The sequence below is a fragment of the Somniosus microcephalus genome, chromosome 6, assembly GCF_052327205.1.
Source record: "Somniosus microcephalus isolate GS21.2 chromosome 6, FLI_Smic_1.0, whole genome shotgun sequence".
Lineage (NCBI taxonomy): Eukaryota > Metazoa > Chordata > Chondrichthyes > Squaliformes > Somniosidae > Somniosus > Somniosus microcephalus.
The window spans coordinates 99,097,149-99,122,805 of record NC_140992.1 but is presented as its reverse complement, the minus strand read 5'-3'; the positions used below and the strand labels follow the sequence as shown (position 1 = coordinate 99,122,805).

General features: G+C 42.9%; 1 protein-coding gene across 3 annotated transcripts in view; it reads left to right on the top strand.

Annotated features, from left to right (window-relative positions):
• The window catches only part of LOC147115947 (serine/threonine-protein phosphatase 2A regulatory subunit B'' subunit alpha-like), a 472,008-nt gene that overhangs the window by 239,283 nt on the left and 207,068 nt on the right, over window positions 1-25,657 (top strand). For all 3 annotated transcript variants that reach the window (XM_085990625.1, XM_085990626.1, XM_085990628.1), the window contains exon 4: window positions 21,019-23,732. In XM_085990625.1, coding sequence (XP_085846751.1) covers window positions 21,603-23,732 — 2,130 coding nt within the window. In that variant the 5' untranslated portion in view covers window positions 21,019-21,602. The remainder of the gene's footprint in view (window positions 1-21,018; window positions 23,733-25,657) is intronic.

Genomic DNA, 25,657 nt, shown 5'->3' with positions numbered 1-25,657 from the left:
TGTATTTTATTCCCCACTCGCAATGCATCATTCCCTAGTGACTTGCCTTCTGCTTTTCCCTTCCTCTGGGAATGTATCGAGGTTCCATTCAGTGTTGTCTCCTGACATCCTGGGCAATATTGGGAATACAAACCATTCCGTGACGCTGAGATTTGGTACATCAGAGCAGATTTTTTTTCTGCTCAGCATCCACACCCCCTTTAAAACAATTAAATATTTAAAAATAATTATAATTACATTTGATCAACTTGTATTTGTTAATCATGTGATTTTTGATATTTGCTTGAAGGAATAAGTGGTGAGGACATCTTTGGGGAAAGAGGCTAGAAGGAATCACTGAGCAATGCACAGGATTCAAATTAACATCTGTAGACATCTATAGCCCAAGGTTCAATAAGCAGCTTATTATTTTGACTGTGAATGCTAATTTAGCTTCCAGCTCCCTCACAATAGGTTCAGCACCTTTCCAAAACCAGTTCTCTATTGATGTCATTAGCATCCACTATTTAAAAAGAAAAATTTGCATTTATAACAACTTGCATTTATATAATGCCTTTAACGTAGTAAAACGTTAATTATATGCAAATTCTAGTAGTCAGCGCATTAATGTAATTTTAAGCGAAATGTTACATTAAATATTCTCAGTAGGTGAGTAATGTGGATTGAGTGGCAAACTACACTCACCCACTTCAATTAAAATTGCCACAATATGTGAAGGAGACAGTAAAAAGTTCTACATAAATATGATACAAGCACCAGATGGAGGTGAACTTTCCTATTTTTGGGTATAGTATTGCTTTTATGTAAATAAAGTAAGTAAATAAAAAGACTATTCTAATATGTGAAAAGGGCTGGTTGCACTGCCATGAGGACAAGGAACATTGGCCTTTTATTTTTAGCCACCTAGTTCAAAGCAAGCCTGATTCCTGAAGCCTGGTTCTTTATAAACAAAAGCTGACTCCATGGGGGGAATTTTCCAGGGGGTCAGCGGGCAGGATTGGTGGCAGGTCGGGTGGGAAAGTGTTTTTTTTGACAGTGGGTTGGGACCCTGCTGTCAACCCACTGCCACGCGCCTTTACCAAATGTTGGGTCTGAGCAGACCTGACAGGCAGTGGTGGGGGAGGCAATTCAGGTCATTATGACCTTGATAACAGAGGATTAACAACAATTTTGAGCTCTCCTTTAGAATTTACCAGCTCGCCCACAGGGTCCTCACTGCTCGGGGATTACGTCTGTTAAGCTGGGTGGGAGTTGAATGGCTATGGAATCATCTCATTACTTGACAGCTTGAAATGTGCTATAAAAGCTCCCATCTCACAGCTGCTCACTTTCCAAGCTCAGAAGCTGTTGCTTACTGCATTTGGAAGACAGATTGAGTGTTATGCAGATTGCAAGTGTTTGGAGCAAACTCTCTATCCAGTGTCACCTCATTGGAACAGCCTCTCTCACCATTGACAGATTGCTTCTGTCATTTCTACTTCACCTGCCATCTATTCCAACAGCATGGGTACTGTTTATACTCTATCACCTTAGTCCTCAGAAGCTGACCGCGATCAGCCACAACACCAGCATCACCAACACCAACAACCATTCCAACCTTCTCCGCAATCACCTGATGCTGCACAGGACAGAGGACATCAGCACCCGACCACATTGCTGTCCAGGACGCATTTACTTCACTTGACGCTGTACACCCTGGCTGCCACATGATGCGCCAGGTTGGCACCACCCCACACCAACACCAACACCATAAAGCATTCCTACAGTGCTCAAGTCATTCCTTTCAAACTCATCAGTATTGCGGGGGTACTGTTATGTCTCTCCATTCACTGCAACTCACTAAGCCACTTTCAAAGGTGTGCACAAATCTGTCCAAGAACAGAAAGTGTTGAAAATAAAGATTTCAATGTTTGACACCACATTAACAGAAACTTCACATGAACATTGGCTAAAACACACAGGTGCCTACCCTTGTGTGTGGTTGATTAGTATGATTGGACTAGGATGAGGGGGAGCGTGAGGGGTGGTTAGTGAGATGGAGATGTGATAATGTAGATAGCGAGGGATGGGTGGAGGTGCAAAGCAAGTTGGTGTGAGTAAGGATGTGCAGGAGTAGGGTAGGAAAGGCAGAGTGATGGGGATGTGATGAGTGGCAAGGCAGGATGAGGTTGAGTGTGACTTTGCAGTAATGTTTCATGATCTATTGAAATCATTGAAAGGTTTGTGCCACTGCAGCCTGGTCCTCCTGACGACATCTCTACTTGTCCCCTCCTCTGCAATGTGCAATTTGGTCTCCTGGGGAAGTCTCTTCCGCCCATTGGAAGGGAAGAGAACCTCCCTGTGTGCTGTGACTCCCTCCATAAGCACATGGAGGGAGTCATCGGAGAGTCTGGGTGCAGCCGCGCACCTCTGTGCAGTGCTTGTCAATGTTTGCAGCAACTCAATGCTGTAAAACACTGACAGCACAACTGTCAAAGTAAATTAGTGCATGGTCCCTTTAAGGAAACCGGCTGATGATGCGTCATCAAATTATGTCATCAGACCCACTTCCTTCAATGACCGGGAAATGTGCTGGGCGGGTTTAGCAAACCCAATCAGGGGAAAGTCGTGTCAGAGGCCGGGATGGAGCCAGCAGCGAGGCCGCGACCCGCCACCAACCTCGCCTGCCACGGACCTGCTTCTGATTATAAATATATCATAGATATGTACAATATGTATTAAACTAGCATGGCATAAAATACATTGAGAGTGAAGTTCATCCCAGAGCCAAAGAAGGATGCAATGACATTGAAAATATACTTAAAGGGGTGGATCATCCTGGGTGGAAGGCTTGCACACAGTAACAAAAATGACGAAGGGTCATCGACCTGAAATGTTAACTCTGTTTCTTTCTCCACAGATGCTGCCTGACCTGCTGAGTATTTCCAGCATTTTCTGTTTTTATTTATGTAACAAAAATGATATTTGGACCTAATTGCAACAGGATAAAACTATTTTTAAATTGGTAATATTGTGAACAATATCCAGCTCTGCTTCAGAGTGAGGTCACCACACAGAGACTGCCAACAGTGACAAACAGTGGGCTTATAATATCAGAGGTGCAGCAACACAATGCATGTGGTGTCAGAAGTGCATAGCCATAGGAAAATAATTTGTATATTCTGATGTACGAATATGAAAAACTACAAAGACATAATTAATAGAGTAATATGGAAATAGGTTATTAGGGATAAGGTTGTAACATACTCAATAGTTTGGTGACAATGTAATTACAAAAATAATCCAAGATTGTTGATACCTTTCAAAAGCTCTGAAATCTTATTTTTTTAGAATAAATAATAGCTCATGGCAAGTTGGAGGATAAACTGTTTAGCAAGAACAGGAGCTTTTTTTTTAAACCATGTAACACACTATGTATTATTCTGCTGTTAAGGTGGAACAGTTACCCTTTAAGGCCACAAGATCTAATTGCTGTAACTAAGTCCTGAGGTCAACTAAAGGTCAAATCATTCCACAGACATTCAGAGGTCAATTAGAGGGTGATTGTTTCTCTTGCGTTTGGCAGCTGGTTATAAATCCCTGGCTCTTCCCCAACATCAGAAGGTCCATCATGGACCTTCTTTCTCTCTTTTTTAAAAATAAAGATTGTTTTGCACCTCTAACAAAGACCTATGGCTAGAGTGTGACATTTAACGTCACAGGGCATACGCCAGATGCAAGACTTTTCTGTACAGTCTCAACAAAACTGCTTAAACCCCAACTTTGCACTAGTGTAACACTTCAGTTTCTCGTGCTGGCTATCATGGTGTCATATTGCTAATTTAATGCCAATTAATAGCAAATTATGGCAGCTTTGTGTTTTGCATTCACGCTCACTAGAATTGAGATTGTGCAAATTCATTTCAAGTGGGACTCTTACAATCAGCTGAATAAGAAGTTTTCTATCCCATCAGTTTTGGCTGGATTCAGAGTAAGTTCTCAAAGGTGAAAGGTCGGTAATCTAAATCACTGAAACATTCATTTGCATCAAGTTGATCCAGCTACAACTCAAATATGCAGTAATTGATGAGCAGTTGGTAGTCATTCCCTTATTCCTGGGCCAGTTTTCACGTTAAAGTACAGAGGCATGACCGATAGTGGGACATCTATGTATTTTAATGGAAAGAAGAAGTACTGTATACGATAATGTCTGTGTGACTGTATTTATTCAAGTCCAACTATTCAGATTTTGGGAATAGTTATTTTTAACTGCAAGTTATCAGTCAAGCAATTTACAACGCTATCAGAATCCAATGCAAGTATCGCTGTGCTTAATAGATTTCAGAATTATCCAGATTTTTCTCCTCCATTGGTTCCTTTCCAGCCAAAACATAAGATACTCTTTCAGACACTCAGCAAATTCTCAGATGTAGTGTTTAATTGAATGATGACAAATAAGTCTCGGCAAGACCATCTCTAAGGTGCTGCCAAAGGCTATCAGAGTACGTAGAAGAATTCCTTGCTGAGAGTATGCCGACATATGTCAACATCACGGGAACTTAATCCGCATTTCCTTTTCATCAACGTATATATCAACACGTTTGAAGGTCATTCAACCCCTTCCCCAGAATTATATATGTTTCTGTTCATTCAGTATCTTTAGTAATTAATCAGTGGTCACTGATATATAGCTCGATTGACTTAGTGTTATCTGCTCAATATTATATCATAAGGAGAACAGCCATAGCAAACTCAAAGCAGTGACCTTTATGACATTGTTGCCTTTGGGACAGGGACTAGCTCGTGTGGCACTATAAGCTTATGACCTTGCTTCTGCTGGCAGAACATCGGGTATTAATTTCGAGACTTCTTTCAAGCTTCCGCAGTGGGCTTTCTTAGGACATTATATCCTGAGTCTCCCAATTGAAACTTGTTTTTACTCCAATTACACTATAAGTTTTATATTAAAATATTTAATATTTGCCCATTTGAAAACAGGAAGAAAGTGCTGCTTCACAGTGTGATAGAGCCAAGTCTAATTAAACTGATCGGTGAACTGCATTTTAACTCTCAGTGTTGTCGTTCTAAATTTACTTTGGATTCTGTTCAACAAAAACAAAATACTGCTGCCCAGGGAAACCAACGACATTTCCTGTAAGCTCCAGTTGTATGTTATCAACCATATAGAGACAGAAGACTGGACCACTGGTGTAAGTGTATCATTGAATGAATGTAATAATAGTATAGTATTGACAAATGGCTTCCTTTCTGAACTGTCATCTCAGCTTTCTTTGATCTGGCTGTTCAAAATGTTCAGGAAGTTCCATATCTAAAGCCATACTTTCCCAGCATTAAACTGTCAAGGTTGCCATGGTGATTTCTGAGTCCTGCTAAGAATAAATTAGAAACAGTACGGGCCAAATTTTGCTGGAGCGGGACATCCCGCATGCCTCGTTAGTTAGACTTGTTCGTGCATGTTCAAAATGTTTTACCCACAAAGTTGCTGGGAGTGCGAGCTGATAACAGCGCAGTGAGGGCAACAGGGCATCTGGGACCTTGGTGAATGATGACCAACAGTGTATCTTCTCAACCAATGAAATAAACAGCGAAAGGACTGAGAAGGAGAGTTAATTAGAGTGGGTGAATTCAATCTCCAATCAATTACAGAAAGAGGAAGGGGGGAATTTTAACCTAAACAAACAGCTGGGTTGGGGGCGTGGGGGTAGTTAAAGTGTTAAAAATCTGAATCCCAATCTGAACCCACCTCCAACCCGCACACCTCCAGTCTTAACGGAGGCAGGACGGGCAGCCAATCCGCTGCCAGGAGGCAGGTCGTCTATTTAAATATTATAATGAGGCTGGAAGACTCTGCTTTAACCTCCATTTTGATTTAAACTTTAGCTGGTGGGGTTTTGCACGCCTCGTGAAACCCGCCAGCTAATGGAAGGGGAGGACTGCTGGATCCAGGAGGTAAGTGCCTTTACACTTACCTCCTGAATCCAGTGTCCCTACCTAACCCACTCCCCGCAATTGGAGATTGAGTAGATTGGGCCTATACTCTCTGGAGATCTCATTGAAACATACAAGATTCTGAGGGGGATGCTGAGAGGTTGTTTTCCCCAGCTGGAGAGTCTAGAACTAGGGGTCATAGTTTCAGGATAAGGGGTCGGCCATTCAAAACTGAGATGAGGAAAAATTTCTTCACTCAAAGGGTTGTGAATATTTGGAATTCTCTACCCTAAAGGGCTGTGGATGCTGAATTGTTAAGTATGTTCAAAGCTGAGATAGATAGGCTGTTGGACTCTAGGGGAATCAAGGGAGATATGGAGATCGGGCGGGAAAGTGGAGTTTAGGTTGATGATCAGCCATGATCTTACTGAATGGCGGAGCAGGCCCGAGGGGCCGTACGGCCTACTCCTGCTCCTTATGTTTTTACGTTCCTATGAGACCCCCCCACCCCATGCTCCTCTGGTCCCCCCCTCTGCTCTTCCAGCTGCTGATCCCTTCGAACACCTTCCCCCCACCACACACACCCCCCCCCCCATGCTACTCCTCTGGTCCCCGATCATTCAGCGACCCCCCCCCCCCCCCCCCCGTACTGGTCTCAGCCCCCAATCCTCCTCCGACTGCCTGCGGCCCCCAATCCACTTCGGACACCCATCCCCCCGTGCTCCTCCGGCTGCCCCCGGCCCCCACGTGATCGCTTGCTCCCTCCTCTCTGCAGCCTAGTGCCGCAGGCCTACCTGCTTGGAGCCAACCAGCCTCTCAATCTGGCTGGATGTAGGTGGGAAACAGAGGCTTCCCATGCAAGTCAGGCCCTGTGGTTAAATTCAGCAGGGCCTGTGGGAAACCCATTCTCCCAGGTTTCCCAACCACATCGGAGCCTTGACTACCCATTAAAATTCAGCCTAAACAGAGAGAAAGAAAGATTGGATTAAGAGAGAGATTTAAAAAAAGAGACAGAAAGGAAATGTAAGGAAAAATATTAAAATTTGACAGTTTTAAAATCTCCTAAAAAAATTCACAACCTAAAGGAATGAGAGTCCACACTTTTAATTGTCCACTTTCTAGGTGAGAGAGGTTGATTGGCAGTCATGAACAATTATCACGTCAATATAAGGGTACTTGCGCTATTAATTACTAGGCTTAACTTTCTGTGGTGAGTTTAAAGGGCAATGTGCAAATGCAGCAACTGTATGAACATCACACGTAATGGCGTTTTCACAAAGCTAACAGCAGAGCGGCGCAAATCAGCCAGCAACTTGTGGCAATTCGCAATTCACAGGGTATCTCTTCCTCGCGACTAGTTGCTGGCTGATTTGCATATTAATAACGGTGAGCGTCATTCAGATGCCATCGTTTTTTCAGCAAAATCTGGCCCCTTGTTTCTTAAAACTTTCAGGGGGAAAAATTGGGTGAGTAGCGCCACCTCTTAGCACCTAAAGAGGCAGTCAGTGGCTGTAGCGCCACTGGCTGCGCCTCCCGCGATATTCAGCAGGGGCGCTAATGGTGGCGTTAGCCATTTGCGGCCCGTTCGCGATATTTGGTAGCGAACGCCACAGTTGCGCCGTTCGCTACCCGTGCCCGGTTCACGGGGCCTTACTGTGCCGGCAGCGGCGCAAGTTAAGGTGGAGGTGCGGGGCGGCCGCCTTTTTTGGCGGCCGCCTGCCAGCACCTCCATCCCCAGCCTCCTAACCCCCCCCACCCCCCCGTGCCCCCGCGGCATTGCCGGCTGTTTCCCAAGAGCCCGGCACTTCTCCTTGGTGCCGGGCTCATTTGCCGGCACTCGCGAGCAGGGATCGCGCTGTTGCAGGCCCCTCCCCCTTAACAATGGGAGGAAGACCTGCAGTACCGCAGCGTGTGGTGCTGCGGCACGTTGTGCTGCGATATTCAGTTTCAGCGCCCTAAGAGGGACGCGGAGCGCCTCAAGCCGCGCCCCGTCTCCCTCTAGGGGCACTTCAACTGAATTTGCGGCGATCGCTAATGCGGCGATCACGGCGCAAATTCCACCGCACAAGCGAACTTTGCGCCGCTTGGGCTCCTCAGGCCAATTTCTAGGCCTCAATGTTTTATACTGTATTGAATGCATTTGATATTACTCACAACTGTGTTATATTTATTAGGGACTCGTTGTAGAGTTTGCTAGAATACAACGAGTAGTTCACGTGGAGAATTGTTTTACTTTTCCAAATTAGGACAACAGACAGTGCAAGGAGTTTCATTGCTACAACCTGGGTTTTGAATCTAATCCAGTCTGAAGTGATGAACATCTCATCTGTGGTTTGGAAATGCCTTGTTTGGGCAATCGCAACCCAGCTCCTAGTAGGTGTGGATCCACAGCACAAAACCTCCCCACCTTGCCACTATATTAAGCAGTTGGCTCTCCAACATTCTCATAATAGGTCAAATCATGCTTCTTCTGCTTAACCATCTGTGACAATACCACTCAGTGTGCTCTTTCCCCAGTAACATACCTGGGAACTCCAGCATCGTAGATAACACTACAAGCAGTTCAAATAGCTCAAATACTGGTAATGTGTTACAGACCAGTTCATAACAATGAAAAGGATATAATTGGAGTCACAACTCATGACAGTTTGTCAGATCTCCAATAAATTTCAAGTAGAACTTTGCATATCAGTGTATATGTTTTATGTTCATATGAGCCCATCAACAGTTTTGGCAAGCAAGGGATTCTTTTCAAGTTGATTTATTGTTTGTTAGTGGAGAACAGAATGTAATGTGTAGAGAGTATCCCATGATTTCATAATATTACTATGTGGATTACTGCCTTTAAAATAGAGCTGGACAAATGTTTGGTGAAGAATGAACTGGAGGTTTGAACGATGTACTACAGTATATTGTACAGTTAGGTAAGTGTTCTTGGCCTAGAAATTGGAGATCGCTAAAAACCTGCCGGAGCCACCACAGGCTGGAGTTAACAGCTACCGAAATTGATGGTGCTGGCAGGACCGTTAAATTGGCGCTGGTTGCTAATTAACATTAACCCATCGCTAAACTTAGCATGCAAGACCATTTTAATGGTGTTAGTCCCAGCAGGAGGCCCCAATGTAACGTGGCCATAGCGTCACTACAGCAAGAACAGCCTTCTCTTAAAGCAAGGCTTTCATTTCAGAAAGCAGTTTGGTCCATTAAAGGGGAACTGCCTTCTAAAATGAAAAAAATTAAAATCATTTAAAACTAGGCAGTTTTTAGCCCTTCAACTGCCTTCTGAAAAAAAATTTACATTAAAAATAATTCCCAAATGGGAATGTTCAGCTCTTAAAGCTGAATTGCTTTCCGCAACTAAAAAAAATGGAAAAGTGTTAACACTAATGGCTCAGCAAGCCAGGGAAGGGGCACTCAGGGTCTCACATGCAGCACTCCAGCTTTGCGCAGAGGGTCAACACTGCAAGTGAGGTCCTCTACCCACAGGGGCCAGGAGGCTGTCCAGAAAGAAGGATCTGGGACCAGATCACTGAGGCCACCAGTGCCAGCAGTGTTGCCCCCACGACCTGGCTCCAGTCCCCAAAGAAGCTTCATGACCTCAGACCAGTGGTCAAGGTCAGTGAATCCATCTTCAAAAGCCATCTCCTACCAACTGCACCACTAGCCTCACACACTTCTCAATGCACGACTCCCCCCTCCCCCCCCCCAATTACTCACCTACAAACAATCTGTACCAAACATGAGGAACACCTCCCATTCCTAGCTTCACCTCAACCCCTTGGTGTTGGCCATTCTTGGCAGGGGCATGGGTGAGCCCTTGGCCAGTGGAGGGGCTGAACGGATACAAGATGCTGGTATCCTCGTATGTTATCCTCCTTGATGAGTTGATTCCTTGATGTCATATTGGATGGATAGATTGATAAATTTGGATTGGAAAGTTTACTTTGTGATGGCTTTTGTTACAGCATTGTGGCCAAGAGAATGCTGTGATGGTCAGTAATAGAGGGAAAGTATGGTGTGCGACAACTGTTGAAAGGGGAATTGGGGTTGTGGTCACTGGTACCGCAGATGGATGATTCCATCCCGGATATCCCGGCCAGAAAGGGGCTATCTGGATTGCATCCTTCCTTCTGATTCCTCCTCTTCTGTTTCTTATAAGAACATAAGAATTAGGAGCAGGAGTAGGCCATACATCCCTTCGAGCCTGCTCCACAATTCAATAAGATCATGGCTGATCTTTGACCTCAACTCCACTTTCCCACCCGATCCCCATATCTCTTGATTCCCATAGAGTCTAAAAATCTATCCATCTCAGCCTTGAATATACTCAATGACTCAGCATCCACAGCCTTTTGGTCCTCTTCTGCATCTTCCTCTTCTGCGTCTCCCTCTTCCTTCTGTGAGCAGATGCTGTTACTCTGAAATAAAAGCAGAAAATGCTGGAAATACTGAGCAGGTCAGACAGCATCTCGACCCGAGTCGTGAACTCTGTTTCTCTCTCCATGGATGCTGCCTGACTTGCTGAGTATTTCCAGCATTTTCCATCTTCTCGGAGGTCTTCCTTTACCATCCAAGGCCTTGAACGTATCCAGCAGCACTCCCTGCACACTTAAAAACTTTTAACATGTATTGCACCAAGCCACTACTTCAATAAAATATTTAAAAAATCCAGTCCAAAAGCTTAAATGCAAACTTACCTGAAAGATGTGTGTGTGTCCCTTTAAGAAATGCTGACAGCATCTCTGTCAGTCTGCTACACGCTCGTTTTTCAGAGCGAGCGTAGGCCCCAGTGCTAAACTCAACGTTAAGGTCCAAGTTCGCAGAGCGTGAAGTTAAGTCGGCATTGCACGCCAACTGACGTCACGCTCTCCATATTTGCATCTCCAAGGCCAGCGCTGCTATCGCTGTGGAGGATTGTTCCTATACAAAAATAAGATCAAGGAAATAAATACTTTAAAAATAGTTTTTTGGCCAGTGGGTGGATTCCCATGTGTTTTTTCCCCTTTACTATGATATTTCTAAAAACAATCAGTACATTAAAAAATCACACTGGCCCCTCTCAGAGAACAAGAATATAAGGAAGTCTAGTGACATTTAAATAATGAAACAACAGCACACACAAACAGAGGAGACTGTGTATTACTGTGCAATACATTTTAATAAACCTGATTTGAATTTACATGTAGAACCTTAAGGGTTAAGTTTTTTTTCAATTTTCTTATTAATTTTTCAATAAGATTAACATTGTATTCATTAATTTCTCATAATTTGTACAAATTAAATTATTCCTTAACTACTTGGAAATGATTAAAGGTCATTATTAACAGTTGCATTGTGATTGGCTAATTGTTTTAATTAATTTTTTTCCCCTTTTATCCCAATAATTAAATCATATTTCAACAATGACACATAACCACCATTTGAAAAGAGTAATTACTGTCCCCACCGCTTATAGAGGGCGTGTTGGTGCCAACACGATTTTCCCTCTATAACCGTTGGATAGTTTATAGTTCGAAGTATTCTGTTTGAAGCCCATTAATCTACCGCATCGCTGACTGTACCTGAACTACCCTGTACTAATCAAGGTCAGGGGAGGTGCTGCTGGAACTCGGCATTCTATCATTCCGACCCGCTCGTACTTTTCTCCGGTGCAATGTACACCATGGTTATTGTGTAATGCTCTGCGCAATCGTCACACTGACAGGACAAGGCCAAGGACCGCAAATGCCTCACTTACGATTCCATACTGATGCTGTCTGCAGATCAGTCAACTTTGCACAGCTTCTCCTCAGATGAATTCCCCGTGTGACTCCATAACACAGAACTATAATAGGTAATTGCACCTCAACAAGGTGCGGACTACTTGTGGAGCTCCTGTGTCTGCCCGAGATAGCCGGTGCGCTGAACACGCTGTAAGCAGCAACTTGGTTATTGACAATAATGGTCATGGCAAATGATTAGCGCTACTTACCCAATCGGCCGGTTTAAGTGGTGAGGACTGTAACCCTTCTTTCAAATAAAGAGGTAAATATACCCCATACTAATTAAACAAAGTACAAAGAGAATAAGATAATGAGGGCACAAACCTCATCACTGGGGTTTAGTTCCCCTTTAATATCCATCAGAGAGAGCAACAGTCAGAGAATTCCATCCCAGCTGTCTGGAGTGAATTCAGATCCACAGGTGAATGGACAGATTCCCAGCCCACAGCACCACTCCGGTCTCCTTTGCACAATAAAAGTTTAAGTACAAGCACAAAAACAAGGCCAACCACATTTGTTTCTGTTCAAGGAAATACAGGAAACTCAAAACTCCTGTGAAAACTTACAATGGAACAATTAGGTGACTTTTTCTGCAGTCAACTGACAAACACATTGAGCTCTGTTCATTTGCCAGACGTCCACTCAACTACACACACAGTTGCAAAATTAGTATTTTTTTTCAATTGGCAAGTGCGGGGACGTTTATAGAGCTTGAGAAACAGCTACCTCATGAGAAAGAATTAGTGCAGGCTTGGGACAGGCTTGGGTTTGTACATTGCTGAATGAAGCCAAAAGAATTACACCATATCTGATATTCTCCATCCAAAGTGTGACATCATTTGAAGCTGTGTGGTGACTTACTCAACAGTTTTATAACCAACAAAGCTGTCCGTACTTGGAAGTAATTTCTAAATAACCACCATTTTGAGACACATTTTTGGTGCTTTAATAGTGTGGGGTTATAAATTACCATCAGTTAAATTACTTGCATTTGGTTGTTAAATTGAGTTTACCAGTGAACTCCTGTTTGTTTTGTTGCTAGATTATTTTTATTAGAGTGCATACTTTGTCACAGCGCCAGGGACCCGGGTTCGAATCCGGCCTCGGGTGACTGTCTGTGTGGAGTTTGCACATTCTCCCCATGTTTGCGTGGGTTTCCTCCAGGTGCTCCAGTTTCCTCCCACAGTCCAAAGATGTGCGGGTTAGGTTGATTGGCTATGATAAATTGACCCTTAGTGTTAGGGGGATTAAATACATGGGGTTACGGGGATAGGGTGGGATATGTGTTGGTGCAGGGGTTACGGGGAGCGGGTGGGATATGTGTCGGTGCAGGCTCGATGGGCCGAAATGGCCTCTATCTGCATTGTGGGGTTTCTGTGAACAATCCTGTGAACTTTAAATCACTAGTTTAGCATACTACAGATTACTAGAGGCTGCCAAAGCAAAAAAAGAACTTGCCAAAACAAATTTCACCTCTAGGCAATGCTGATGAAAATAAGTTTAATTGTTGCCATCACAGTTTGTTGCCATTACAGATGTTAACCGGTTGTAAAAGTCAAATAATTTGTTTGCAGTCAGAATGCCATTCATGGTATAGGCTCCTCTTTAATGTGTCTCATTCAATTCCTCAGTTTGAGCTGACATTACACCTCCCCAACCCCCTCCTGATTTCATGCCAGCAATCTCCCTTCCAATTCCCCCTCAGTTAATGCTGGCACTCATTCCCCCCCTACCCCAAAGTACTCTCCCCCTTCCCACCTAAAGCAATGCTCCCAGTTTCTTCCCACTTCCCTCTCCATGCATTTCTGTCTTTTCTCTATTGCCATTCATTTCCTTCCTCTTCATTACCATCTTCCATTCCCCTCGAACCAGAAGCTCAATCTCACTACTACCTGAATTTGGCTGCTATGTATCTCCCACCCCTCAATGCTAATTGCAGGGATTGCAGCCTTTGTATACTGTAGACAGGAACTCCTGTTCTCACAAGAGTTCCTGCCTACAGTTTACAGTGGCCCCAATCTATGCATTCGTGCTAGCACTGTTCCAAGAGGAGACAGGGACCAAATCCAGTGGAACACCAGCAGGACTCGGGAAGGAGCAAGATTAGGAGATTATGATCTGCACTAATATTATTCAGCATATACTCACCGGACCCACAAAAACACTGACTGTTAGTGTGAAACGCTTTTGCCTTGTATGCATGTTATTTTTTTCCCTCTTAGCACATTTCCATTCTGTAGACCCAGGATATGTACATCAAACTGCAGATGTTCCCAACAGTACTACACCACTGTGGGGAAAAAATCTTTCTAGTGGCCAATATAATGTCCAGATATTCAGGAAAGCTGCCTTTCCAAACAACAGCACTACTTCCTGTCAGTAACAGTAGCTGCAGATCTTGGAGTTGCTCCATCGGTGTTGTATATGAACAATAGAAATTGAATGTTCACAAGATTCCCCGTCAATGGAGGTCAAATTTTCTGTTCATTTTAATCAGAATTCCTTCTTTCCTTTTTTTTTCTGTCTTTTCCTTCATTTTTCCTTCACACATTATGCATACATTTCTAAAATTTATCTTATGTCCATATCTGAAATCTAATGCCAATTGAACCTTTCCCCCCCACCCCCAGTTTTCCCTCCCCTTACACTCCCTCCTCGCCTGAAGGGGCTCACTCTTGCCAAGGTACAATTCAAGAGGTACCAGCCGCCCTTCAGTACCTCAATCAAGTGGCTGTTCTTCAAGTGTGATCCTAGGCAGGGAATGCCAGCAAACAATTTGACAAAGTAGTCATCAAGACCAAGCCTGATCTTGTTCTCCGAGATATTCAAAAACACACACTTTCTAATGGCGTTACTAAATGTGCTTAGGAGCAAGAACCTTGACTGATTTTTTTGTGCATAAGCTGGATCCAATTGCAGGGATATTGAAAATGGAACTGGCATAAGAGTCTGCAATAATGTATTTGCTTAAAACAAAATTCTTTTGGGATTATCTTTTGTGCTTATTAAATTAAGGGATGTCAGTGCTAATTAATTAAATATTTTCCAGTCTTGCACCCAGTATAAGCATCAAGCACTTCCAAAGAAAGTACTTTATGGGTGAGTTGCATAAGCCTCATCTATTCTGCCCAAAAATGTACTTTTAGCAGCAATTTCAGTGAAGCACCCCTTACTGCAACAGTGTAATATTTTAGTTTCCCATATCCATGTCTCTCTACATATGCCTACAGACTCTGACAAATGGTAAGTTTTTGTGCTGCAGAAAGATCAGTCTGGGTTAAATTTGAACCCAAATCTATACCTAGCTATACCCCACCTAATCCCAGAATTATTTTTGAACGGTTTCCAGGGTGCAATTCACACAGTATTTATCTGTTTACTTTCAGGTCTGTCAGCTTCACAAACACATGCCTTACCCAAGCGTAGTTCCAATCCAAGAATACAATTTGAATTTATTAAACCACTTCCTTCTCACTTCTGTTCTACATAATTCTTGATCCAAACAAAACACTTAAACACCAAATCCTGCCCCAAGATGAAACATTACTCAATTATCTGGATTTTAAAGTTCATTACACCAAATGTAGTCAATCTGCTGCCAGCAGGACATTACAGAAGTCTAATTAATCACTTCGGTGTTAAATTTGTTTCTGTACAGTGTTTTATGTTGGTTTCGTTCAGATTAACTTGCTGAATGAATTAAATCGGCTGGATGCAGAGATTGGCTGTTTCTCTCCACAGTTATTGAAATCCTGACAGTGTTTCCAGATCAGTATCCGAGTTCTCCTGAGCACGGAATTTTTTTTGCTGCATTCCATTGATGATTCTTGTGTTTAGTTTCCTGCACAACCACTAAACGAACAATATGCAATGCGTGGAAATGATTGAACAGTTAGGATATCTTGATCCATAGTGCACATTTGCAGGCAAATATACATAAAGCGTAGGAAGAATTACTGGGGGAAATGAATAATATACAGGCAAAGTAATTTGTATATAACATTCATACTGTACTTTTGCTGTATCAGTATCTCTCTTTCTTTGTGTCTGTTGGCTTCTCTTGCTTCAAACTCTGGCAAGCACCATCTATCCTGTCTCTCACTTTTCCCCAGAAAGCCCAATCCAAAATGTATTTCTAATACATGCCACCTCACAAATCTTTATAAAATCAAGTGTGTTTTCTTTATATCTACTGAATTTGTCAATCTTAGTACTGTTCTCCACCTCCCCATGGTGGTGCTGGTTTGTTCTTCTTTAAGAAAGAATGAAATTGCATTTATATAACACCTTTCATGACCCCAGGACATCCCAAAGCAATTTACACCCAATTAAGTACTTTTGAAGTGTAGTCACTGTTGTAATGTAGGGACACATGGCAGCCAATTTGTACACAGCAAGCTCCCACAAATAATAATGAAATAAATGACCAAATAATCTATTTTGGTGATATTGGTTGAGAAATAAATCTTGGCCAGGACACTGGGAGAACTCCTCTGCTCTTCTTCTATCCATGCCTTGGATCTTTTACAGCCATCGCAGAGACCAGACGGGGCCTTGGTTTAACATCTCATCCAAAAGACAGTGGAGCACTCCATTGTTAGACTGGATTATGCACTCAACTCCTGGAGTGGAGTTTGAACCCACATCCTTCTGACTCAGGCAAGAGTGCTAAGGCTGACACCTGATATTATAGCATTCAAAAAATGATATTTCTCTCCCTAGTTCCCCTGCTCTCTGGGCTACATAACACACGGGATGTTAAGGTAGGCAGGTCTCCGGATTCATCCAATGCAGATGGAAGCTCAGGAGAGCTCCCAAATGCTAATCCTCCCTCTGATTTTTCTTTCCCTCCACTGAGAAGTGCCTTGCCTCTCCTCTTCACCTCTATAAATGGGCATGGCTGAGATAGACAACTTAGAATTCGAGTTTGAGCCTGATAGCCAGGTGAAAAATCAAACTCTCTCAAAGTAGGTGGTTGCTCTGTTAGACTTATCTCCATTTGGACTCCTTTATTATAAATTAATAAACAGTTTCTCATAAAATACAAACCTGAAGTAAAATTAAACCAACAGTCCTTTGCAATTCAGATTTTTGCATGAGTTCAATGGATTGAGTCAGTTCAGGTCAAACTGACCTGAATGTCTGAATCAAAGTTAGCTCCCTCATCCCTAGTTGGTATGTTCCATTCTAGGTGCTATATATTACTTGCTCAAAAGCCCTTCTCATAGAATCTCATACTGCATATATACTGTTTATAGCAACTGAAAACTGCTATTGTTACATTTGTATAATGTGGCACAATATAATGACACTTTTGAACAAGATATTAATTGTGAGATAAAAAGATTGAGGTGAAGTAGTGGCATTCTACTGAACCATTTGAGGGCTGCTGTACTATTTCCACATGGAAATTAAAAACTAAAACAATATTTTTTCCAGAACTTATTAAACAGTTTATGTGGTTCATGACTATCTAACTTCTCGGAGTGTCAATAAACTGTAATGCTCTGAAGAGTGCATGTTATGCCAAATCTCATAATAAAGCCTATTTTATTCTCTATTGACATATTACTTGAACTCTTCATACTCTGAACTACTTCTTTTGCTGCATCACTCTACTAGCCAGATTTTTGTATGAGATTCAGTTTCAAATCCTAATTATAGTGTATTATAATGTACATAGGAACAGGAGTCAGCCATTCAGTCCCTCGAGCCTGCTCCACCATTCAATTAGATCATGGCTGATCTGTACCTCCACTCCATTTACCCACCGTAGCTCCATATCCCTTGATACCTTTACCTAACAAAAAATCTATCAATCCCAGAGCCTCAAATCTTTGGTACCAGAGCACTGTCCACTATTCCTGATATCACAATATGATCTTCATATTATGATGAGTAGAAATGCTCTTTATAAATCCACTCACACACATTACAAATTGGGAAATATTCAAAGGGAGTTTGCAACAAGTCTCCATTATTGCAGGTTTACAAAGAAACAATCTGCAGTTGGTCACAGAAAGTCTTCTGTCTAGTAATTGTTGCGTAGATCTTGAAGTTATGGTCTTGGGATATCAGCATATGAATATTTAACACATTTGTATGAAATTCCTTCCACCTATTTTAATGGAGCCGCTAACCTGTTTATTTTGTACGGGTTAGCGCCTCCTTAAGATAGCAATCTAATATCCCATGCCATAACTTCAAGGCCACAGAGAGTAATAGATACCTGGGATTGAATGCAAAGCTCAGGGTTCAGATATCACCATAAACCAAGAGATTGAAGCCTGAATATATATCCATCATCTGAACTCTAAGATCGGATAACTGCCCATTAGATTTACCATATGTACTGAGTAGTGCATCAGATCATTTTTATTTCACTTTGGAGTCTTCATTTGCTAACAGTGGTTCATGGCAGATGTCAATAGCTAGTTTGCAGCTCGTCATTGGTGCATGATGAGGGATTAATGATTTTGAAATGATCACCTCAAGCTTATAAAGTGATAATCAACAGTTGATGATCAAGAAATAATAGTCAAAATACATGTTGGAGAAAATGTACACCTAATTTCAAGACAGTTCACTAATTCTGTCAGAAACCAGAAGAATAATCCAAGGGTTTATGTATATATCATTTTTGTGAACGTTTGCTAATTTATCAATTTTAACCAATTTTAATCTTCCCATTCCTGATATAATTTGCAGTTCAATGATTTATCACTGATTTCAGGCTCATCAACAAATCACTCACAAATGAAAGTAGAGAGGATATATTAATTAGTTGAATAGACAGATTTATTGCCAGCAACATTGGAAACCATTGTCTCTGCAGGACCATCACCTATTTGGCCTTTACAACTTGCATATAATGGGGTTGATTTTCAGTGTGCCGTGAGGCAGGCTTTTAGGCGTGCGGGGGGCTAAAATCCCGAATTCGGGGGTCCCGACAACATCCCGCCCAAAACCCGCCTCCATGCAAGTTTCAAAGGAGGCGGGTACCCGCCCTGCACTGGGATCTGCCGACCCTGGCGGGAAGGGATTAGTGCCAATTAACTGCCTGTTAACAGGTAGCTAACAGGCAGTCTTTAGCCTAAATCCCTATTTTGAAGGTTGTCGTGTGGGATTCCCGACAGCTCCAAACCATGCCAGGTTAAAGGAGTCGGGTCGTCGGGTTGAAGGACTTGGAGGGGTCGAGATGTCATTGTTCAGGTGAGTGATGGGTGCATGAGTGCAAAGGTAAGTGTGTTTGGTGTGTCTAAAGTGTGTAAAGAAGTTTAAATTACCTGTACTTACCTTTACAGCCTTCCTTCCTCTAGGTTTCGGGAGTCCATCATTCAGCCGGCACAGAAAGCAGAATGGCTGCGATCTGTCAAAAGTGACAGCTTGCAGCTTTCAGTGCCAGCGAGATTTCTAACTGAGTCTGCGTAGAAGGACTCATGTTAGAAGTAAGACTGTCAGTGTTTGATAGCTTCAAACAGCTGTGAAACACTGATATTTCATCTGCCAACACGTCTTGACAGATGAAATTTCAGTCTGCGACATCACCTGTTGCCGGGTGGCCCTTAATTGGCCTGCTGAGCCTGCTGGGCGGGCTCAACAAGGTCAATCAAGTGAAAATCGCGTGGATTGGCCGCATCTCGATGGAGGCAGGACTACAACCCAAAAGTTGTAGTCCCACCTCCTTCCCGACTTCTGAATGAAAATCCAGCCCAATAAGTTTGTTAACCTAATGCTAGGTTTCATTTCTGCTTTAATTTGAGTTTAATGCATGCAGTGCACAAAATATTCCTAAATTCAAAAATAACCTTGTGTTTTTCATGCTGCTTTGAGAATTTATACTGAAATATGCTCACAATTTTGGTACTATGAGGATATTCTACCATTAAATTCAAAAAGAAATTAAACTCAAGTGGTAAATTGAGTCCTTTCATTGCATTATTTGCTTTGTAAAAATCTCTATCTGGTAGGTACTGACATACTAAAGGTAGAATTCTACAGATATTAGCTGCCCTCCAGTACCTCATCCAATGCTTGAGTTTGGACCTGAAAGGTTTTGGGGCACGATACCGGCGGTTGCACCAGGATCATGTCTACCAGTGCCGACCCTGCTGGAGTTTAACGCCCTCCAGCCCTATAACCCTCCTAGAACTATACGTTACTTGAACTTTGGCCTCTTGTCCCGCCTACTTCCTTCACCACATCATTGGCAGCCGTGCCTGTAGCTGTCTAGGCCCCAAATTCAGGAATTCCCTCTCTAAACCTCTGCCTCCCCACCTCTTTCTCCTCCTTTAAGAGCCTCCATAAAACCTACCTTTTTGAGCAAGCTTTCGGTCACCTATCCCAATGTCTCCTTCTTTGGCTCAGTGACATTTTTTGTCCGATTACGCTCCTGTGAAGCATCTTGGAAGATTTTACTACATTAAAGGTGCTATATAAATGCAAGTTGTTGTTTATGATGTCAAGAAAGGGCACCTAATTTGCATTGGGCAGGCTAGCATAAATGTCACTTTGGGTTTATCACTGGTGCCCAGCTGCCCTGTACAGCTGGAAACACCAGCGCCCACCCACTATTGCTGGGGGGTTGCTCAGGCCCACTTGCCATCCCAGCCATGTCCTCCCTGGCCCCGACGTAAAGAACAGGTGGAGGTTGTACCACCTACAAGTCAAGTCGGAAGCTCCCAGAAACCGCAGAGACCTGACGCAACTGGATCTTCGCCATTTTCCGGTGGGGTGATGGGGGTTGGGGGGTGGGGGGGGATTCTGACAATCTCCCACAGGAGTTTCAGCAGGTGCCAAGGAGGAACTCCTGAGGAATTTTGACCCCAGAGTGTCAGCAGGCAATTTGACCATGAGGATATCACACCCCATCCAATCCTGCTCTCACGTGATTTAATGCACATTCCCATACCAGAAGGAATGACTATGCCAATTAGAAGCAGGAACTAATTACTCTGTTTTATCTACAATTTACAGAGATCTTTTCCTTGCTGTTTTGTGCTCTTGTGGTCAGTGCTACCATGATGTATTTTTCCAACACTATAATTAATTATTCAAAAAGCAATATTTTGCTCAGATACTTTTTTTTTTAATTGCAGCGAAGTAACTATCTCTACCGTCCCCCACTAGCAATATCGGTGCACTCAAATAATTGCATTTTTATTGGCATGATGACAATATAAAAGGATGTCTTACACAGCTAATACTAGACTCTGATTGACTAGCACTGACATGATTAAATAATGAAACACTAAATTCAATTTTTATCATCATGTAACAAGTCAATGGCTTCACAAGTCACATTGTTGCTTCTCTCTCTCTCTTCCAGTCGGTGCTTAAGAAACAGGACGAAGGCTGCTGACACTGACCGAGTCTGTTGAATTCTGAAGCACATCTGCCGCACACATTCAGAACTCAGCAGGGGACTCCATCCCTTAACACAATTACTTCACGCTTGAATATCTCTTTGTGGATTGTGATGCCGTTTAGATGCTTTGACAAGCCTATCTCTAGGCCATATGCCCAGATATTGAGAATGGATACTGACGCCTTAGCTGCGGTGAACTTTGCATCAATTTCCTGAGTGAAGAGTATAACTTTGACAAATGACATGTGATCGACTGACCCAGAGAAGTCTTGACTAACACAGTAACAGCAGCTGCAATTTGACCGCACGTCTCAATTGCAAGCCTCAAAAGGCTTGTAAGAACCAAGCACTTAGAACCTACATCTGTAGTTACAACCTGATTTGTTCTCAAAAAGGACTTCTAAGGATATTCAGGTTTCTACTCGGAATGACCTAGCTGGAACCCTCAAGGCCATCAATTTAATGGTTTAGCATAACTGTAGCCAGAGACTATTAGTCAGCTTGTGATAAACGGTCGGGGGAAAACTTCCCCGTGATTCTCTGCTATGGCAGCAACATACAGACTTGTTGTTAGCACCGTGAACTGTTATAACAGCATTATAATTGATCAACGTTTTCAGCATACTGTACACTACTGTAATGGGTCCTGCCAAGCCTTCCCGACTGCTGCTGGCATCAACTGCAATGTGGTCCACCATGCCGTCTGTTCGGAACTGCTGAGTCCTCCAGCCCTTCCCTCGTCCAGCCCAAGATTCGCGGGTACTCAGGACTTGACCCATAAGTTTCTAACTGTTGAAAACATGGCAGCTTCTGCTGACGTCGCTGCTGATGATGGTCACCAGCTTCTGCCTGGCGTTACCAGGGTCAAAAAGGGAATGGGCACGCCAGGTTTATGCAGTTTAAAAGACATCACCGGTGATGCCATAAATCTGGCGAGTGGCAAAATTAAAGAGTTTTCATTCGAAAAAGTGAAGTGCCCCACAAGCCACGTGACCTTCAGGAAAAGAAGGAAAGTGAAACCAGATATGGCCAGCAGAAAGTCTGCAGACTTTGATATAACTTATAACCATATTGGCAACAATGAGAACTGTCCTCCTTTTGGTTTTGCACAGAAAACAGCTATTGAGGAAAAAGAGGCCAACCTTAGCACATTGCATGAACAAAATATCAGCAATGCCACACAGTTGTACCTTCAAAACCTCTCAGAAGAAAATTTAATTGCCAAAATTTTAGAAAAACACAAAGCAGATAGTTCAGGCTCAGGAGGGGACATAAAGGTTTGCCTAGATATTCTGCTGAAATGCTCAGAAGACCTGAAGAAATGCACCGAGATTATTAAGCAATGTATTAAGAGCAAGTCCCTTAATAACGATGATAGTGATGCCAGCAACAATCCAGATCTAATCTACAAAAATGTAATGGCGAGACTTTCAAGCTACCTGAAAAAGTTGCCTTTCGAACTTGAACATGGGTTATCTGGACGAGGTAATCAGCATGATCTTGCTGAGCTGGTAAACAGCCTGCACAACTTACAGCAAATGCCCTATCCTCCATTTGGGAATGACCAGCCACCCAGATATGAGGATGTTGTCCAGTCATCACCATCCCCATCTACCAATCTACCTCTCCCTCCAATGGATACTCAAATTGTCCATAGAGCTACCAATTGTAACAGTATGAAACCGGTTGAAAGTGTTTATAGCCCTTCATCTAATGGTAGTCTTCAAAACAATGGTATCCAACAAAAAGGTTCAACTGCTGTAAATCAACCCCGTGTACTACCTCACGTAATTCCACTAAATCCCTCTGATAGCTGTTCCTCTCGAGATTTGTTCCTGTCCAGGAGTAGTGACAATATTTCTAAGATACCTATGGAGCCTCTTTATATTCAGGAGGATTGTGATGTTGACAAGGTTTTGGACCAGGAATTGAGAGGGAAAGGTTATTTCAGCTTTGGAATGGCTGAAAACAACCTTCAGCCTCAAAAACAGGTCTCACCTGCTGACGCTTGCAAGAGAGCAGGAGATGTCGGGGCTGGAATTAGAAATAATATGGGAGAAAATAGATTCTGTGTGCAGACAAACTCTGGCTCTCCCGGCTTTTCCAATAATGTAAGTAAAACCCATGATTCTACGGAGCCCTCGATAACAGGATCAAAAACTAAAACAGCAAATGATAAGGTGAGCCAACAAGAAGAAATTGAAAAGCTACTGATGGATTTGGAATCCTTTTCTCAGACCATAGACACAAGGCAGGAATATGATTCTTCTCGAAACAATGGTACTGACTTAAAGAATTATAGTCAACAATCAGGACAAGTTAATTTTTTGACCACTGAGTCAGGAAGTAAACACTTAGACGTGACACTCCGAGAAACTGCGCCATTATCTTCTCCCACAAAAGGAACCAATGTAAATAAAAATAACAAAAATGAAGAGGATGATGCAGCCCTGCTCTTACGCATCCTCGAGAGTATTGAGGGCTTTGCTCAGGAGCTGGTTGAACGTGGGAGTAGTAAGGGTGTCTTGGCAAGAGAAAAAGAAGTAATGTGGATACTCCAAGACACATTATCACAGGCTTCTGAGTCTTGCAAAACTGCACACTCATCACAGCCACTTGTAGCTAACGACACAGGCTCACACCTATCAGTTCAGCAGACACCAGAGGTGATCAAGGTAAGACTCAAATTGTACACACTATATTTGATTTATGACATTTAGCTTCTTATTCAGTTGTTATCCTTAACATAATTTTGAACAGCCCAAATCATCAACAAGGGAAAAATCAGAAGGACTCTGTCTCTTCAATTTGTTTTAATTCAGACATATGTTGAGTGATTCTGCCTTTCCCATGGTATATAATCCCACCCCTTTGGTCTACTTCCTTTTATTTTGTTGTCCTGTCATTGGTGGTGATTAGATGCCTTGCCAGCTCACTTGAGTGCATTAACCAATTTTGTGTTTCAAAACTAGAACCTTAAACTTCACAAAGGAGGTCACAAATAACCTCCCAGAGATGTCGGGGAACATAGGGTCTAGTGAGAGGGAGGAACTGGATGAAATCAGTATTTGTAGGGAAATGGTGTTAGAGAAATTGACGGGATTGAAAGCCGATAAATCCCCAGTGCCTGATAATCTACATCCTAGGGTACTTAAGGAAGTGGCCCTAGAAATAATAGATGCATTGCTGGTCATCTTCCAAAATTCTATAGACTCTGGAACAGTTCCCATGGATTGGAGGATAGCTAATGTTACCCCACTATTCAAAAAAGGTAGTAGAGAGAAAACGGGGAATTATAGACCAGTAAGCCTGACATCGGTAGTGGGGAAAATGCTAGAGTCCATTATAAAAGATGTAATAGCAGAGCACTTGGAAAACAGTGACAGGATCTGACAAAGTCAAAATGGATTTACACAAGGTAAATCGTGCTTGACTAATCTACTGGAATTTTTTGAGGATGTAACTGGTAGAATAGATAAGGGAGAACCAGTGGATGTGGTGTATTTGGACTTTCAGAGGTCTTTCGATAAGGCCCCGCATAAGAGATTAGCGTGTAAAGTTAAAGCACAAGGGATTGGGGGCAAGGTACTGACTTGGATAGAGAACTGGTTGGCAGACAGGAAGCAAAGAGTTGGAATAAACGGGTCTTTTTCCGAGTGGCAGGCAGTGACTAGTGGGGTACCGCAGGGATCGGTGCTAGGACCCCAGCTATTCACAATATATATTAATAATCTAGATGAGGGAACTAGAGGTAATATTTCCAAGTTTGCAGATGACACAAAGCTGGGTGGGTGTTTGTGCTGTGAGGAGGATGCCAAGAAACTCCAGTATGATTTGGACAGGTTGGGTGATTGGACAGATGCATGGCAGATGCAGTATAATGTGGATGAATGCGAGGTTATCCACTTTGGTGGCAAAAACAGGAAGGCAGATTATTATCTGAACAGCAATAGATTGGGAGAAGGGGAAGTGCAACAAGACCTGGGTGTCCTTGTGCACCAGTTGCTGAAGGTAAGCATGCAGGTGCAGCAGGCGGTTAAGAAGGCAAATGGTATGTTGGCCTTCGTAGCGAGAAGATTCGAATACAGGAACAAGGATGTCTTGCTGCAGTTGTACAGGGCCTTGGTGAGACCACACCTTGAGTATTGTGTGCAGTTTTGGTTGCCTTATCTGAGGAAGGATGTTCTTGCCATGGAGGGAGTGCAGCGAAGATTCACCAGACATACCTGGGATGGCAGGAATGACGTATGAGGAGAAATTGGGTCGATTGAGCTTATACTCACTGGAGTTTAGAAGAATGAGAGGGGATCTCATTGAAACTTATAAAATTCTAACAGGACTAGACAGACTAGATGCAGGAAGGATGTTCCCGATGGCGGGGGAGTCCAGAACCAGGGGTCACAGTCTAAAGATATTGGGTAAGCCATTTAGGAAAGAGATGAGGAGGAATTTCTTCACCCAGAGAGTGGTGAACCTGTGGAATTCTCTACCACAGAAGGCAGTTGAGGCCAATTCATTAAATATATTCAAGAAGGAGCTAGATATATTTCTTAAGGCTAAAGGGATCAAGGGCTATGGGGAGAAGGCAGGGACAGGGTAC